General features: G+C 36.1%; 2 protein-coding genes across 3 annotated transcripts; one reads left to right on the top strand and one right to left on the bottom strand.

The window, feature by feature from the left end:
• Nucleotides 1-297: 297 nt before the first annotated feature.
• LOC105772813 (caffeoylshikimate esterase) lies at nt 298-1,496 on the top strand. Its single transcript, XM_012594274.2, has one exon. The coding sequence runs from the start codon at nt 457-459 to the stop codon at nt 1,405-1,407; it is 951 nt and encodes a 316-aa protein (XP_012449728.1). The 5' UTR covers nt 298-456; the 3' UTR covers nt 1,408-1,496.
• Nucleotides 1,497-1,552: 56 nt separating this feature from the next.
• LOC105772812 (hypothetical protein) lies at nt 1,553-10,254 on the bottom strand. Of its 2 annotated transcripts, none has more exons than XM_012594272.2 (12): nt 9,684-10,254; nt 9,114-9,189; nt 8,665-8,991; nt 7,459-8,537; nt 6,388-6,459; nt 5,701-5,778; nt 4,734-5,622; nt 4,488-4,618; nt 4,106-4,324; nt 3,088-3,687; nt 2,759-2,968; nt 1,553-2,188 (listed from the first exon to the last, which is right to left on the bottom strand). In XM_012594272.2, the coding sequence occupies exons 1-12, from the start codon at nt 9,843-9,845 to the stop codon at nt 2,084-2,086; spliced, it is 3,948 nt and encodes a 1,315-aa protein (XP_012449726.2). In that variant the 5' UTR covers nt 9,846-10,254; the 3' UTR covers nt 1,553-2,083. The 2 variants fall into 2 exon arrangements, with proteins under 2 accessions (XP_012449726.2, XP_012449724.2); XM_012594270.2 differs by having other exon boundaries at nt 8,665-9,021; nt 9,684-10,253.
• Nucleotides 10,255-16,452: the final 6,198 nt, after the last annotated feature.

The following is a 16,452-nucleotide window of genomic DNA, read 5'->3' as shown; positions in this document are numbered from 1 at the left end:
ATTTTAAAACTTTGATCACAACTATGAAGCTCAAAATGTTCACTTTTGTCACATAATAATTTTTAGTTGGTTATCTTTTTTTCAAAGTTCAACTAGCAGAAGTACCAACCTCAGAAAAAAAAATTGTATTTTAAGTACCGACAAGAAAAAATTTAAGTAAAAACACATAGTTTAGCACCAATTTTTAAGTTAAGCATTTAAAAAGAAAATGGAGGTGCTTGAAGAAAAAAAAAATTAATACCACAAAGATGGGAAAAAAATGTATAATTTATATACAAATCTACGATAAAGCCGAAGGTGAAAAGAGGAAGAAAGCCTCTGTCTTGGTAGCCCAATCAACCACTAGTCCAACCCTAAGAATAAAGAAACCTCTTTAACTGACCAGCCACAAAACTATTTACCAATCAAAAGCAGACGCCCAAAACGATCTGATCTACTCAATCTTCTTCTCCAAGGATGGTGGAACAAGAAGAAAACCTTCATTACTGGGGCGACATCTCAGAGGAAGAGTATTACAGGCTGCAAGGAATCAAAGGGTCAAAATCGTTCTACACTTCACCAAGAGGCCTCTCTCTCTTCACAAGATCATGGCTTCCACTCTCTGGCCCTCCACGTGGCATCATCTTTGGGATCCATGGGTATGGCAATGATATAAGTTGGACTTTCCAGTCCACATCAATCTTCCTTGCTCAGAAAGGGTTTGCCTGCTTTGCCCTTGACATGGAAGGCCATGGGAGGTCTCAAGGCCTTAGAGGCTATGTCCCACATGTTGATTTGGTTGTCCAAGACTGTCTCTCCTTCTTCAATCTCATCAAGCAAGATCCTAACTTTGGTGCTTTACCTTGTTTCCTTTATGGAGAATCAATGGGTGGTGCCCTTTGTTTGTTGGTTCATTTTGCTGATCCAAATGGGTTCCAAGGAGCTGTTTTGGTAGCGCCCATGTGCAAAATCTCAGACAAGGTTAGACCCAGATGGCCAATTCCTCAAGCCCTCACTTTTATCTCCTATTTCTTGCCCACTTTAGCCATTGTACCAACCGAAGATCTTCTGCACAAATCAATCAAAGTAGAAGAAAAGAAGATTGTTGGGAACAAGAACCCGGTCAGATACAGAGGGAAACCCAGATTGGGGACAGTTGTTGAACTCTTGAGAGTGACTCAGCTTTTGAGTGAAAAACTGCGTGATGTAAGTATCCCATTCCTAGTAGTCCATGGGAGTGCAGATGTTGTCACGGATCCGGAAGTGAGTCGGACTTTGTACAAGGAAGCATCCAGTCAAGACAAGACCTTGAAGATCTATGAAGGGATGTGGCATTCCTTGTTGTTTGGTGAACCTGATGAAAACATTGAGATTGTTCGTACTGATATATTGTCTTGGTTGAATGATAGATGTAACACAAAGATCTAAACTGGTTTAATTTACGCTGTCTCATTGGAACAACATTATGTTAATGAGGATTTGCAATTCAATTTCAATAAACTTAAATGCTATCATCAGATTCGGATATTCTGAAAAAAGAGTGTAACAAGTAGTACAGGGATAAAGCATAGGGTTCTAATTCGCAATAATCAAGTTTTCACATTAATGAATGAATACACTGCAGGGCCATAAATAGTATACTCAAAATGACCGATGATGCTACAAATTTCAGTTTCTGTATCTTAGAAAAGAATAAGAAAATTAAAAATAGGGGACCTATCATTTACATAACTAAAAGAATAGCCCAGTTCCAACCCTATACCATCTTTGGAAGAGCCCTATCCCTATATCCATATACAATGTCATAGGTGATGTGAGGTTTGAGAACTATCAATGACCAACAAAACAAATTTAACTTTCCTTTTGTGACTATGTGGTATGAGAATTCTCCTACTATTAACAGCGTCTGTTCAAAACGCCTTGCCCCTTGCCTGTCATAGCATCTGCTAGGCAGGGAAGACGGGTTGTGAAATGGTGTTCTACAGGAAGAAGTGGGAGATCCGACTGTCCATCCCCAACATGATGCACGGGACCTTGGGATGCAAGTCTATGCACCGCCAGTTTTGCTAATGCCAATTACTGATGTAGCTATAAAAGTGACACATCATGCCATGAACAAGTATTCCAAGTCTTCTACTGTGAGGCGAGTCTGACGCCCACCGGTCTCATCCTCCCCAAATGCTGATGCAACCATCTTCCTCTTCTTTTGCTGTCAATCACGAAAACAAAAAATAAGCAAACCCTTACTGAAAATAAAGTTCTTGGAGAAAGTAAACATGCAAGTTCTATTGATGCAGGGAAGCCATTTTAATATGGCCATTAAACCAGCACAAGTTGATTTCAACATGAATATATTCCCAACAGCTATTGTGGTTTCCACTGGCTGTACTATATCCAGGCCAGGGATTTCAAGAGCAACCACTGCCCATATGACTGTACTTGTGACACACAAATTTAAAATAGTTCCATGCTCAGTTTTAAACTATATTTAATTACGATTATGCTAGATAGATAATGCGATAAGCATTCAGGCATTCAGGCAAGGCTTAGTCCACATGAAGCTCAAATTTTCTCCGTGGCATATGGCAGCTTTATCCATGTTTATAACACTGAAAGTTAACTTCTCAAGACCATTAACAGCATCAGATACATCAATGCTTTTCTATGCACCAAGCAACCATATCAGCATCAAATACACTCTTCAGCTTGATAAAGCTATGGAATTAAACACGAAGAGAAAAGCAGACCATTGTGCCTGCATAGGTGGGGAAAAGCTTACCTGAAGAGCCAAAATACGATCCTCAACTGTATCTTTCACAGTTAATCGTAAAACAGTTACAGGCCGAGTCTGCCCAATTCGATGTGCCCTATCAATTGCCTGGTCCTCAGTTGTAGGGTTCCACCAAAGATCAAGCAGAAGTACATGGCAAGCTGCAACCATGTTCAGCCCAAGACTGGCAGCTTTTAAGGACATAATCATAACAGATACCTACAAGCGAAAGGAATGAATTTCATGATTAAGCAGATTTGCTGAACACCAGAATATCACACTCTCTATGATAAGGTACAAAATAATAGAGGTAAAAGAAGAATAGAAATCATTGAAACCTCTGGTAGGGTGTTGAAATCTTTCACTGCTTTATCTCTAGCAGCAACTGACATAGTTCCATCAAGTCTTCTGTATTGGATGGAAGAACTTTTAAGACAGGCTTCAAATAAATCCAACATCCTTGTCCACTGGGAAAACACTATAGCTTTCTCCCCAGGTGCCTTACTGGAATCATTCGAACTTGCACCCATAACCAGATCCTTTCCATCGGGAAGGCCATTTAGTGAATCCGGAGACTGGAGATCAGAGGAACCTTCTGGGCAGCCACTAGTCCTTAATCTATTATCTTGAGGTTTAGCTAGTGATTTAAGGACATCAAGGGCAGCTTTAATTTTGGAAGAATCATTCAAACTATCCTCAGAACAAGGCCCAATTACCTCAACAACTTTTGAACCAGAACAATCAAGAGACTTATCCTCACCAGGCTGCTCAGAGAGAGAACTGTTTAAAGAGGTATTCGAAAACACTGAAGACGCACTTAATTGACCTTTGCAATTTTTGGTGGGACACTGCTTGTCATCACCAGTAAGATGTTCAGAGATGCATTGGTTGCAGAAAACATGACCACAGATGGTGACAACAGCATCTTCTGGTGGATCCTACAAAACATAAGCATGGATGTCAGAACGGAAGATTAAAACTTAAAAAGTTGAAGAATAATAAAAAAATAAATAACTAAAAGGAGAAATTATGCCAAATAGATGATTCTGGTACTTAGCCATGAAAGGCAAAACAAGCCACCATAAAGCACAATATGATCCTTCAGCATACCCCAAGCTGAAGCATTTAAACATACGCAAACAATTATTTCATCTAATCCTAATTGAATGAATCCTTATGTGATCACTCAAATCCTTTAAAGTGGTATTGTTCCTAATTGTTCCTAAAATCCTTATTTGTTCCTAGTTGAATGAAACATGCCTAGGCAATTATAAATAATCAAAATACTGTAAAAGAGAAGCTGTTATTAAAGTAGATGAAAACGAACTAAAGGAACAAGCCGAAAGAACCACATACATTGCAGATGCCACAGAGTTCCAAAGATGATAAACAACTTAAAAGAAATGTTAGCTTTTCCTGAGGAAGCTTCCTTGCAGTCTCAATTGACAATTTCCATGAAGAGTTTGAATCAAAACCTCTGACCAGAAGAGGATGATCACAGGCTTGGCGAAGCCGCAAAAGCATCAACAAGATATTCACATAGTTCTGTTTGACAGTCCCCGCAGCTGCATACTCCTGATAAAGATTTCAAAAATTAGCAAATAAAAACAGAACGTAATAGAAGCATAATAAAACCACATAAACAATTCATACCATTAGGTATATCCTGTAAAGCTACAAGAAATGTATACGATATACAGTGGATATCTAAATTTAGTTAGACTAAGAAAAACCGTACTTTAAACTGAGCACGTGAATCAGACTCCAGTCTGGAATAGAAGTCACGTTCCGCCTTTGTGAATTCCACCTTTCTCAGTTCTATCACTTTAGGTGGCAAGTTAATAATTGGTTCCCCATCAAGAAGTGTAGCTGCAAAAAGAACACAAAAAAATTAAAATAAGTGATTGCAATTAGTTGCATGCAAATAACAGTAGAATCACATTTTCACTGCACGACCAACTTAAACTAAAGAAACAGCTAGTACCTTTCGTGCGGCGTAACATTATTGTTTGCAAGATAGCTTGCAATTTTGGATAGCCTTTCGCTGGATTTTTAGCAATCGGGATCTTTATGGAAGAACAGAAATATTTGTAAGCAGCATATGGGTCATATCTCAGAAATCTGAAGTAGCTATAAAGGTCATCAATGGCATTTTGAATTGGAGTCCCAGACAAACACCATCTTCGTTTAGCACGAAGGCCCCAACAGGCCCTAGCAACTTGAGTTTTATGGTTTTTAATGCTTTGGGCCTCATCCAGAACAATTCTAAACCATCCAACTTTTGCAAGAGGTCGAGCAGCAGAATCAAGAAGCAAATCGTCAACCTCCTTGTGCTTCGCTCCTTTTTTATTAGAACTAGGCGGGTATTTCCTTTTCCTGCTTGGTGGAAAATCCAGAGAAGAAGCACGGTCACCTTCCAACTTCCCTTTCTCATCATCATCTCCTTGAACAGGAGGTTGTTTTGGGACCTCCATGCTAACAATTGAATATGTAGTAAGGACAACATCATACTTTGCCAACTCTAAAGGATCCCTTGTCCTGTTGCTTCCATGGTACACTAGAAAGGAGAGATTAGCTTCTTTCGTCACCTTATTGTGTAACTCATCTGCCCATTGCCGCAATACACTTGTGGGACATACAATGAGTGTTCCAGCAGCTGGCCTTCCCTTTGCTTGCCCTGATGGAGAAGAGCTTTTCTTTGAAGCACCATTTGACATGACATGACTGTTATCAGAATCTTGCTTCATCTCTTCATCATCATCCAAATTTAGTGTTTCCAACTCAACCTTTCTCACATCTTGAGAGGATGCTTTAGAAGATGAAGGCCTTTCATTAAGAATAAGTGCAATTGTTGACACAGTCTTTCCTAATCCCTGCAAGAAATAATATATATGAAAACATGATTCACTAGTTATCAACAAGCGTATGACAGCCTCAAAAATGGAACTGACCTGATCATCTGCGAGAATTCCTCCCATACAGTGTAAGCCAGTTTTCTCCTTCTGGGTCATCCATGACAAAGCAATTCTCTGCCCAAGGATTAATTCAGAAAGAATTGGACTAGATTCATAACACTCATAAATGAACACACAAGAGAAGCTTGGAATTCGCTATGCAAGCATACAAAAGTCAGAAAAGCAACATGTAAAGAACAATTTTTGAAACAGTAACACCATAATTAATAAATAGCACAGTACCTTAAATTAAACTACAACAAAATAACAAAAGCTCTTTGTCTAAGATTTCTTCTTCGACTGCATCTATGAATGGTAAGGAAATATCTAACACTAAAAGAAAATAAAAGAGAAGTCTCAAAAATTGACATTGCACCTCTCAGGAAATGAGGTTAGAAAACAATCACCACATTAACTACTTTTTTTAAGTCCACTTTTATCCAACTTGGTCCTGATAAGTATTTTTTAGCCATGCTCATTCTTTCCAGCAAACAAGTCATGCCCACTGTAGGCATTCAAATTCAAAAACCATATTTAAATGTCCTTTTAAAATGAAATCTTCAACTGGAGCCATTTTCACCTTATGCAAAAACCAATCCCAACTCTGAAGTTCAAAACTTCACAGAAGCTCAACATTCACAAAGTAAATAACAAAGAAAACATATGATGTGGAACAATTCAGACCTGATGGCGTAGAAGAGGTACTGCCAAAACACCATCCGGAGGACTAGCTTCAGATTTTGGCTGAGAAAGGCCCTGTGAGGCACCAATTTTATTAATTAGGTAAACATAAAGCCATAAACATTACATATAACATTGATTGATCAAAGCGGCCACAAATATAGATCAGAAACAAGGCAACATCAATGCTTTACTCACACAGAAGCATTAAAGTAGCCTAAACATCTATCCTGCAAACCATTTTCATCTGGAAATCTACACTGCAAAATCCAATTTTATGCAGAGATGAATTAACCCAAGAAGTATTTTGAGATACTCTAAACTAGTTTTGTTAGTCAAAATTTTTCATTACATATTATAACAGTTTACGCAGCAGTACTTCATTCAAAAGCTCCTCAGGCCAAAGGCAAGTCCCTTTGAAATAATAGCAAGCAAAACAGTAGTGTGGCAGAAACCAAAAAGAGGAAAGTCTTAAGAATAATCTCTTTAAAACAAATCCTTCTAAAGAAAATACTTCTCTCTTGATCACACCCTCATTGAACAGGTTTGATAATGGAAAGAACCACAATCATCTTTTATCAAGCCTTTCAGTTCACTCTCTTCCAAAGCATTATTTTTCCTTTAGGCCAAAACACCAGAAAGAAGATATCAAAGAGAACATTTTTAAGTTTTGGAAGTATTTATCAAATCATGGTTCCATCAAACTGACTGGCATATCATTAAGACCCTATTATATTTAACCACTATATAACAGATAATAATTAACATTTTTAGCAGTCAGAGACAATAAGTTCGCATGTTTAGGAAGTAGAATTCTTTCGAAGAGACCAGTAAAACATTAGGGGCACTATTTCATTCAACCACTGCCTAAAAGATGACAATTTTTCTACAGGTAAAAGATAACACATAACTAAATAAAGATATAACACAAAATAAGCCAAGGACAGTTTCTTCTTAGCCAGTTATGCAAAGAGCACTGTAATGGTCGAAATCCCCAGAAATTTAACCAAATTCTTTTGATTCACCAATCCATAAAAGCAAGAAACAGTGCAATCTCAAACAAGTAGCACTAACCTGCAATGCAACACGAAAAATTAACTGTTCATCGTTTCCCTTGAGCCTGATACCCCCTATTCCTGGGTTATGAAGCTGAGTACTAGATGCAGTATTCGGCAAACTTGAAGTCTTCTTCACAAGCACCAGAGATTGGTTTGACCGGGCAGGTTGACTAATGTCTTCAAGAATGCATATATCAGGGTCATCATCAACATAGGATCTGCAATCTGATGAATTGCTATGAATAGATTCAGGACTGACTTTTGAAAGACCCATACTCCTTGAAGGAATAAACTTATTCTCTCTTTCATCCTGAAAACAACCTAACTGCATCTTGGTTGAACTAATTGGGTATGCACTGGAAAAATAGTTCTCTGGGGAAGTTAAATTTAAATGTCCCTCACTGAAGAAAGATTGACTACTAACATTTAGATTAATGTCATGATTGTAATGATGAGCATCCTTGCCATTAACCATAAAATCCTGATTTGATACAGAAGGATAAATATCAGATGACTGCTTTGAGGCTTCGTCAAGAGATAATGACTCAGCAACCCTGTTAGTAGACTTTCTCCAGCTAGCTTCATCTAAAGATTCAGCAGAATGGGAGAAAATATTGCCAGATGTGATCAGTTCGTTATCTTCATTCTTTCCATAAACTGCTTGTTTGTTATTTAAAATGCAAGGTTTAGAATGAGTGAATGGCTGCAGCGAACCTTTGTCATCAAAGAGTCCATCATTGGCAGTGTATGAAAATTTTCCATAGGCAACATGTCCATTCCCTTCACCTTCAAAATGAAGTTTCTTTACATCAGAGAAACCATTCATTGAGAGCTGTGACACAGACCTATTATCAATCTCACCCTGAGAATTGAATATTATCCTACTACTGGAGCATGCACTCTCAGTGGGAAATTCCACAACTTCACCCTCCTTACTTTCTTCAAACATAAAATTTAGGGAACCAGGCGAGTGTTGCATTGAGGAATCAGCAAAATATGCATCATCTCCATTCACGTAACAACTTATAACTGAACAGGGATCATACTGATCAAATATTAAGTTTGTATTCTCATCAACAGGGCTGTGCAAAGCATCTGAATATTCAGAAAACAAGAGTCAGCATTTCCACTAAAAAACTCGGGCACAGCAATAGGAAGCAAAAATTTCAAAATGCACAACTAATGACAATGTTTAGATAGAAGTAGCAAGTGGGTAACGTACTTTTGTAGCCAAACTCCTCTTTAGTATTCATGAACAATGAGCTAGTTTTATCATCCACAAGATCAAATCTTAAATTATCTCCATGATCTAACGCATGGTTGCCATCTATCTCAGAAAAACTAGATGCTGTACTACAGCTGGGAATCTCAACTCTCTCTCTGTAGGATGTCCCTTGACAAATTGCAGACCACTCTTTAAAACTTGCAGAGGATGTTTGAACCGGTGAACAATCATGTGCAGAGAGTTCTAAATTCCCATGATAATAAAAGGAGCCACCAGTAGACCCTGCCCTAGCATCTGAATCATAGGAATTATTTCTTAAACAATCTGCAAAAGTAAACCCCGAGCAAGGCGATTCTTCAAACCCCGAGCAAGGAAATATCATCAAATTTTCATTATATATATAAAAAACAGAAACTTAGAAAAATGTTTGTGCAAAGAAATTTTACCACTTTGAAACTGGATGGATTCAAGATCTGAGTCCCCTTGAGACATATTTCTAAGCGATGGATCTTCTGGATTAATCTGCAATTTAACAAAGAAAGAATAACCTATCTAGGAAAAGAATAGAAAACAAGATTGAACTTCTACCGAGAAACAAGGGCTAACAAAAAGCCATGAAATATCAGTTCCACAATCTATAACCTCGAGTTTAAGAGTGAAAGTACGCAAAGTCAATTACAATTTATGAGATGAATTTGGATTCCAGATTCACAAATTAAGCAAGGAAGTACTTGAGTTAAATAAATTCCAAAATAATCATAGTAGAATGCGATAGTTCCAAATAAAGTAAGTTCAATTTCATTCAATTTCAAACAAGCTATGAACTATGTTCTCATAAAATCAGCTAAAATAAGCAACCATTGACTCATTTCCTAGGCTTTCCAATGGAGAGTACGTGATCTATACAACAAATTCCCTTTCAAAATTTCACAATTAAAGAGTAGGATTCCAGTAAAATCTTCACACTCCACACCCTAAAAGTGGCGCCAAATTAAACCGCAAAAGAAAGTAACTACCTGCGGAGGATCAGAGTTCTCCTCAAGAATACGATTGATGCTGTCGAGATCGATGCACATACCATCCCCAACGAAATCATCGAACTTATAATCAGCCGAGAGATCGCCACTTGACAAGATACCGAAGCTATCATTGCGATTATCTTCCCCCATCATCAACATCAAACAAGAAGAAAGAAACCGAGAACCCTCACTTGCTTTTAGAAACCCTAAAAAAAAAAGCTCTTGTGAAACCCAGCCGATTTACCGGACATAAAGAAACAAAGTATTGGATCCAATCAATACGAATCGCATCACTTCAACGAAGAAATTAGAGAGAAGTTTCCTCGACAGTTGGCGTTGGCGGTCTCAAACTTAGATGCGACTTTTTGTAAAGAAAAAACAAATGTAAGAGAATCGTGAAAGAATGCGGTGGCTCCTTTTTGGTATTAAATAAGGATTGGTTATTGTAGAAAGACTTTTGCGCAGACGAATTTTAGAATTTCCCATTTATATAAAAATATTATATATTATCTTAAATAAATAATTTGTCTCAATTTCTTCGGTAGGGCGGAGGACGGCGGCGGAGAAGACAATAAGAGGGGTGTCAGTCACGGACCCGACGTCGTATTGCACACACCTTTTACTTTTTTATTTAGGATGATTTTAGAGCGAAGTTGCGGAAGTCGGTGGAAGAGACACGCGAGTAAAACGCGCATGATTTGATTTTTGGCGCGTGATTTGTACAAGGCTGACAATGGATGCCCAAAAAAAAAAAACACCGTCAATGAGCAATTAGATTTGATTTTGGTTAGACTTATCTGATTACAAAAATAGATATAAATCGTCTCAACAAACCATTTCATTTGATTTTCTCAGTCTTATAATTTAGTTTTGATTCAAGCATTGTAAAAAGAGCTTCTTGAATTATTACAATTATAAATAAATAAATATACTTTTTTTTATTAGAAAGTAGAATATAAAAAGAAGATAAAATTATTTCTAATTAAATTTACCTAGGCAGAACCGGGGAGATTTCGTGGGTGGATGTCGGGGAATTCACGTCGCTTGGGATCGCGCTCTTTCTCTTACTTTTCATCAATTTCAGATTTACATAACAACGGGATTGTCCTCTACGTGAAAAACATGATGTGCTACATTAAAAACAATAACATTATGTTAAACGCATCATTAGGTATCATATCTTAAAATATCAATAATCATTGTTTCTTTTAATGCAAGTCAAATAAATGATAAAGCTATGGAAACATAAGCTTTTTTCTTTCCTCGATATTCTTAGTAACTTGCTTCCTATTATTCTTTGTTTTTATGCTGGTCTTTTTGTGGTGAAAACAGAACAGTAAGCCATTGTTGACTTCTTCCATTTTTTTTTTTAAGACAAGACAAAATAAAGTTGGAGCAACTTGTCTTTTCTAATAATAATTAATATTAAATAATTACCTTTTTATAAAAACAAAAACATGGTTGGTAAGAGAGTTAGAGGAGTTCTACATGTGTGTTAATATATAATCATTAAACCAATATAATATCATTCGGGTTCTTTTTTTTCATTTTTTCTTAAAGTAGGATGTTTCACAATTATTATTTTTAAATGTGTTTTTTTAAATATTAATATTTGATGCATGAACAATATATACATCACAATTGAATAAAGAGGTGATACATCGTTAAAAATGAAGTTAAATTAATTTAGCTTTAAAATTTTATGATGATGTGTCATCATTTTAGTAACCGGTGATGCACAAAATTATACATTATCAGTGTATTAAATATTAACTATTATTCAAGATCAAGCAACCTTAACATTAATGGGTTTGAAGGTCCATGCAGATAATCTTTGAAGAAAACTCAACATCCAAAAGTGCCAAGGTCCTACTTTTATACTAGAGATTCATCATGCAATATGATTCCCACCATTTAGGGTATGATAAAATAACTATACATTAACCTCGACACTTATGGATATATCATGGGTATTTTCAAAGGTTTCATCAATAATTTTGTACTTCAACTAATACGAACTTGACCTTAACTAGTTAGTTTAACCTCGATACATATCAATGCATCGTGTAAGTGTTTTTTTCTTTGTTTTAATGTTATTTGTGTTATTATTATTTTTTGAATATGTTATATACTATATTATTTTTATTGATATGGTAGTAAATTAGTTCTTTATTGGATGATATTAAAAATTATTGAAATTGCTAGTATTGTTCCTAATATTAGTAATTTAATATTTTAAAGGCTCAAGTGGAAAAACGAGAAACCGATTTATCAACCTAGTCCATTATAATGGATTGGTTGTGATGGTTGATATAGACGTCCTATTCCAATTGGCTCATCCTATTAACATGACATTTAAGGATAATGTAGCATTAGAGAAAATGAAAAGGAGGATTCAAAGGAAAATTTGAGCTAGAAATATAAAGAGAATATCTAGTTAAAGTATAGATTTCTAGGGTCCACCAAAGGAGAAGTTTAGTATGTTGTAGTGACTCTTAATGATGATGTTGAGATAATTTTATTTGAAACTAACAAAATGGTAATATTGTAGTCCAATTATATGTGGAGCTCAAAGCTGTTCACCATGGATACAAAGTTTTCGATTATCCTAGCACATTGACAGTCTTGATCCTTTAATATTAGTCGAAAATTCCCTTAACATTTCCCATTGTTAACATTTTGGAGTCAAAGATACCTTAGTTGCATCAAATGTTGGTAAATTTATCACTGTCGACTTTAATTGAATCAATCGCACAATATCAATTAGAGATGCCTTCAACCTCTGGTAGGAGATGTTCTTTAATAACTTCAATGAAGCCAAGTTATCAAACTTTGGTAAGATTTAGTCTCCAATTGACACTTTTTTGAATCCCAATTATTTTGGTGATGACATTGAAGAAATGAGATATTATAGTAAGCCTAAAGTCGAAGCCAAAGTTAAAGATATGTATGGCATTGATTCCAAGGTTGAGGAAATTCAAATCGTTGTTGTCCCTCATAGTTGTAATCCTTTGTATATTAGCCTTCGTCTTTTTTATGTGGACATTTGACATTTATGTGCTTCACGAGTATGAATTTATTGAATACGCCCATAAAATCTTGGAATTGAATTTGCTTTCTATTGAATATAATGGTGATATTTGTGTTAGCTTACATTTTGCACTAACAGAGGCCATACTTACAACAATCAAATGACTTTAGAGAGTTAGTAAATTACGAAATGACTAAATTTATGCTTACTAAATATGCGAGCATGTGTAATGTACGATAAAATTACAAATAGGGCATTTGAGAAACATTTCTAAAAAAGAAACTATTGGAAAAATTATTTATGAAAAGCATTTTGTTCCACAACGAAATCTCAAAAATTTTCATAAAAGCGAACCATTTTTGTGATATCTATGGCAATAAAATTCACCAAATTTAGTACTTGTGTTTCTAGACTAAGGAGACTTGTTGATTCTTGACTTTCTACAGAACATTCTTTTCCGTTATCCTCAAACCCTTGGTTGCTACGAGAATGATTTCTTATCGCAAATCAAACACAAAATTAAAACTAAAACTTTCTAGTGGGCAAAGTTCACTTTCTCTATAGGGAACCAAAATCAAAATTCACTATCACAAGTACTCATGAAAAGTAGAATCTATTTGTAGCTAAATTTTAACACCCAGCTTTGGCGGGTTTTAAGTTCTAGCGGGTAGGCTAAGAATAATCCGTGGGGCGTAGTTCTATCAGCTCAATTGTTGTTTTTGGCGTAATGATCGGGCGCATAGCAAGCAATTAGAAAATTATGCAAGAGACTGTTCTTAGAGCGTATTAAGTTATATAGAAGAAGAGATTTGTAAGAGTACTAAGAACTTTGTAAGTTAGGGTCATCGCTGAAGGTATTGTACGCTCAGTTTGTTGAGTTACGGTGCTAGTTAATGAGGTAGTTGGGAATAAAACAAAGGGATGAACCAAGTATGTATAAAAATATTAGATTTTCACAATTGTAAACCACTTAAAAAGGTAGTTTTGAAAGTTTGTGACACATGTCAAGTTTCAATAGGGGCTTAAGATGTAACGCCCTCGACCAAATCTGATTTACTGAATTCGAATCTCAAGTGTTACATTTTCCATTACAGACCTTTTTACTAACTTATAAAAATTTACAACTCAATTGAAAAACCTTCTAGCTAAATTTACATCTAAGGCACAGTATATAATTACAATGACATGATGGGCTTTACATGATGATAGTATGACTTAATTACATAGTTCTAGTCATTTACTTCTAGGTATTATCACTGGCTCGACCGTATTACTGACATGGTCTGTATATAATCCTAAGCTTTCTAAACGAGTCTCTCAGTTGTTTACACTATTAGCATCAGACTTGATCATGCCAGTGTATGCATAATAGCCCAACGTACCCCTCCTTAGGCGTAGGCTTAGTGTCGCCCCTCCTAGCGGAGCCTCGATCGACTTACCTGTGACAGAAGAACACAAAGGTAAGTTCAATAAGACTTAGTGAGTAAACCCTCATTTACTTGAGTCTCATTTGAGAACTTCTTTTATCCAACTCTTTATCTCTTATTCTTCAGCTTAACTCCGGTGGATACATCCTTTAGATTGTATTCATTATACCATGGGTGTCATGCTTTACACAGAGGTAGTATCTTGCATTTCTTATCTTTTTGTACTACTCTTGCATTTCTCGTCTTATTCCTTCACGATTCCTTAACCATTCCCGTTGCAGTTGGCCTTACAAAAAGAACACCCTTAGTTCGCTACTCATGCTGGCGCACTTAAACTTCTCTGTTCTTACCTTGATACTAAACGGGGTTTACCTTAACACTTCTTACAGAACTTTTCTTTCAGAATTTGCCATACTTATCGTTCCTTCAGAAGACTTCATATGTCATTTTATCAGAGTTCATCATGGATTCCTTTCTTTTCGTTAAGAGTCCTCCACAGAGGTGTTTCTTTCAAATGGTTGCCACAAGGGCCATTCTTTAAATTGTGCCGTTGAGGCATTCTTTTTCAAAGATAGTCACAAAGGCTTCCTTATTTAAGATTTTCCACAGAGGCATTTCCTTGTAGAGGTTCGCCACCTAGGCTTACGTTTCCTGAGATTTGCCACAAAGGTTGTCATTTACATCCAGTACTCGCCACAAAGGCTTTCCTGTTCAAAGTTTTGCCACAAAAGTTGCCATTTACTTTCAGTACTCGCCACAAAGGTTTTCCTATCCAAGGTTTTTCCACAAAGACTATCCTTTAACTAGTATTTTAAACGATAGGGATTTGCCTAAACTCACACTTAGTGAAGTTTTCCCCTTATCATTCTGGGATTCACAGAAAACCATTAGGTAATAACCTTCCTTAAATTTCCCCATATGATGCCATAACCCATCAATTACAATCTTACATGATATGGTATTCTTCCCATATGATGGCATAACCCACCAATTATGGTCTTACACAATATGGTCCTTAAGTGCCATGACCATGGATTTGTCTTTCCAAAGATTCGTGTTTTTAGTCTCGATGAACCCCTTTGACAACTTTGAAGACAAACAAAGACTAATCATGCATCGACTCATCATACAATGACTTGCTTATAACAGAGATATTCATGCTTTTAGACTCATATGTACACCATAATCATTCAGACTTATGCGTTGTACTTAAACCATCAAACTTCATACATTTCATATATGCATAATCATGAACTTTCATTTCGTATAAGAGTTATTTCATCATGCTTTGCTAGTTTCATTTTTACTGTTTCATCATTTAGCACAGAACTTCCTAGAGCATACATACTATATGTAAGAGTTAGTCTAGGGACTCACCTAATAAAGATGTTTAGCAGCTTGGGTTTAAGGCATAAGGTCTTCTTAGAACTACAACAACCACTACCTTGTAAAAACAGAAAATTTTCCATCAACACCCATCAAAATAACCTTTACAATAATCTTACCCAGATAATACTCAAGCAGAGCCTTATTTTCTTCTTGCACTCATACAGATCTACTTTCGTAGAACAATAAGACTTACCTTGGCACGGAGAAATCACTGATAAAATATAGGGTCACAGAACCAAATTAAAAAAATACTATCATTTCCTCCAGCCTTAGATTTTAATATTTTTGAAAAGAGAAGAATATAACTTTTTTTTATTCAAACTTAAAGACTTATTGATATAATCTAAGTCTTCATTGGAACTTGACAAATGTTACATCACTATAGAATTGTCTTAAAAATGTCTACGACTTCTGAAAAACCTAATTGAGTATTTCCATTCATCTTTCAACTATCTTGGTTCACGTTTGGTTAGTTCCTAACCAACTTACCTTGTAATTTAACTAGTACAGAACCACGGTTACAGAGACACTATACCACTGGTGTAACTCATATTAAAAACTGATCTTACTTAGCCATAATTCTCATTCCTTTAACCTTAGTAACTTGACATGAAAACCTTTATTCTCTCGTAATCATTTTGGAGTTCATCCAAACTATACGCCAAAATGTATTTGGATGAAAACTAGTCCACTAATTATACTTCTGTAAGACTGCACGCCAGGTCTCGTGTTCGTCAAGATCGAAACGTTTCAAGCGCATTCATAAGGTTCTTATACTTCATCCAATTCTAACACTATAAATTCTCAATATCTACTCTGTACGCCTTACTTTCATAAATAGTAATCATACACGTGGGCTTCGCCGAGCGGGATGTTACATAGGATGTATATATATACTTTTATTCAAGATGAGTATGGG

The sequence above is a fragment of the Gossypium raimondii genome, chromosome 6 (assembly GCF_025698545.1).
Source record: "Gossypium raimondii isolate GPD5lz chromosome 6, ASM2569854v1, whole genome shotgun sequence".
Lineage (NCBI taxonomy): Eukaryota > Viridiplantae > Streptophyta > Magnoliopsida > Malvales > Malvaceae > Gossypium > Gossypium raimondii.
Note: the sequence above shows the minus strand (reverse complement) of the source record. Positions and strands in the feature narration are given on the sequence as shown.

What these genes read in the sequence shown, in the direction of transcription:
- LOC105772813 (XM_012594274.2), top strand. Translation starts at nt 457, where the DNA reads ATGGTGGAACAAGAAGAAAACCTTCATTACTGGGGCGACATCTCAGAG.
- LOC105772812 (XM_012594270.2), bottom strand. Translation starts at nt 9,845, where the DNA reads ATGTTGATGATGGGGGAAGATAATCGCAATGATAGCTTCGGTATCTTG. An exon ending in AGAGGAGTTTGGCTACAAAA is followed by an intron (nt 8,538 to 8,664) that starts GTACGTTACCCA and finishes CTGAATATTCAG; the next exon opens with ATGCTTTGCACAGCCCTGTT. An exon ending in ATTCACGTGCTCAGTTTAAA is followed by an intron (nt 4,325 to 4,487) that starts GTACGGTTTTTC and finishes AATCTTTATCAG; the next exon opens with GAGTATGCAGCTGCGGGGAC.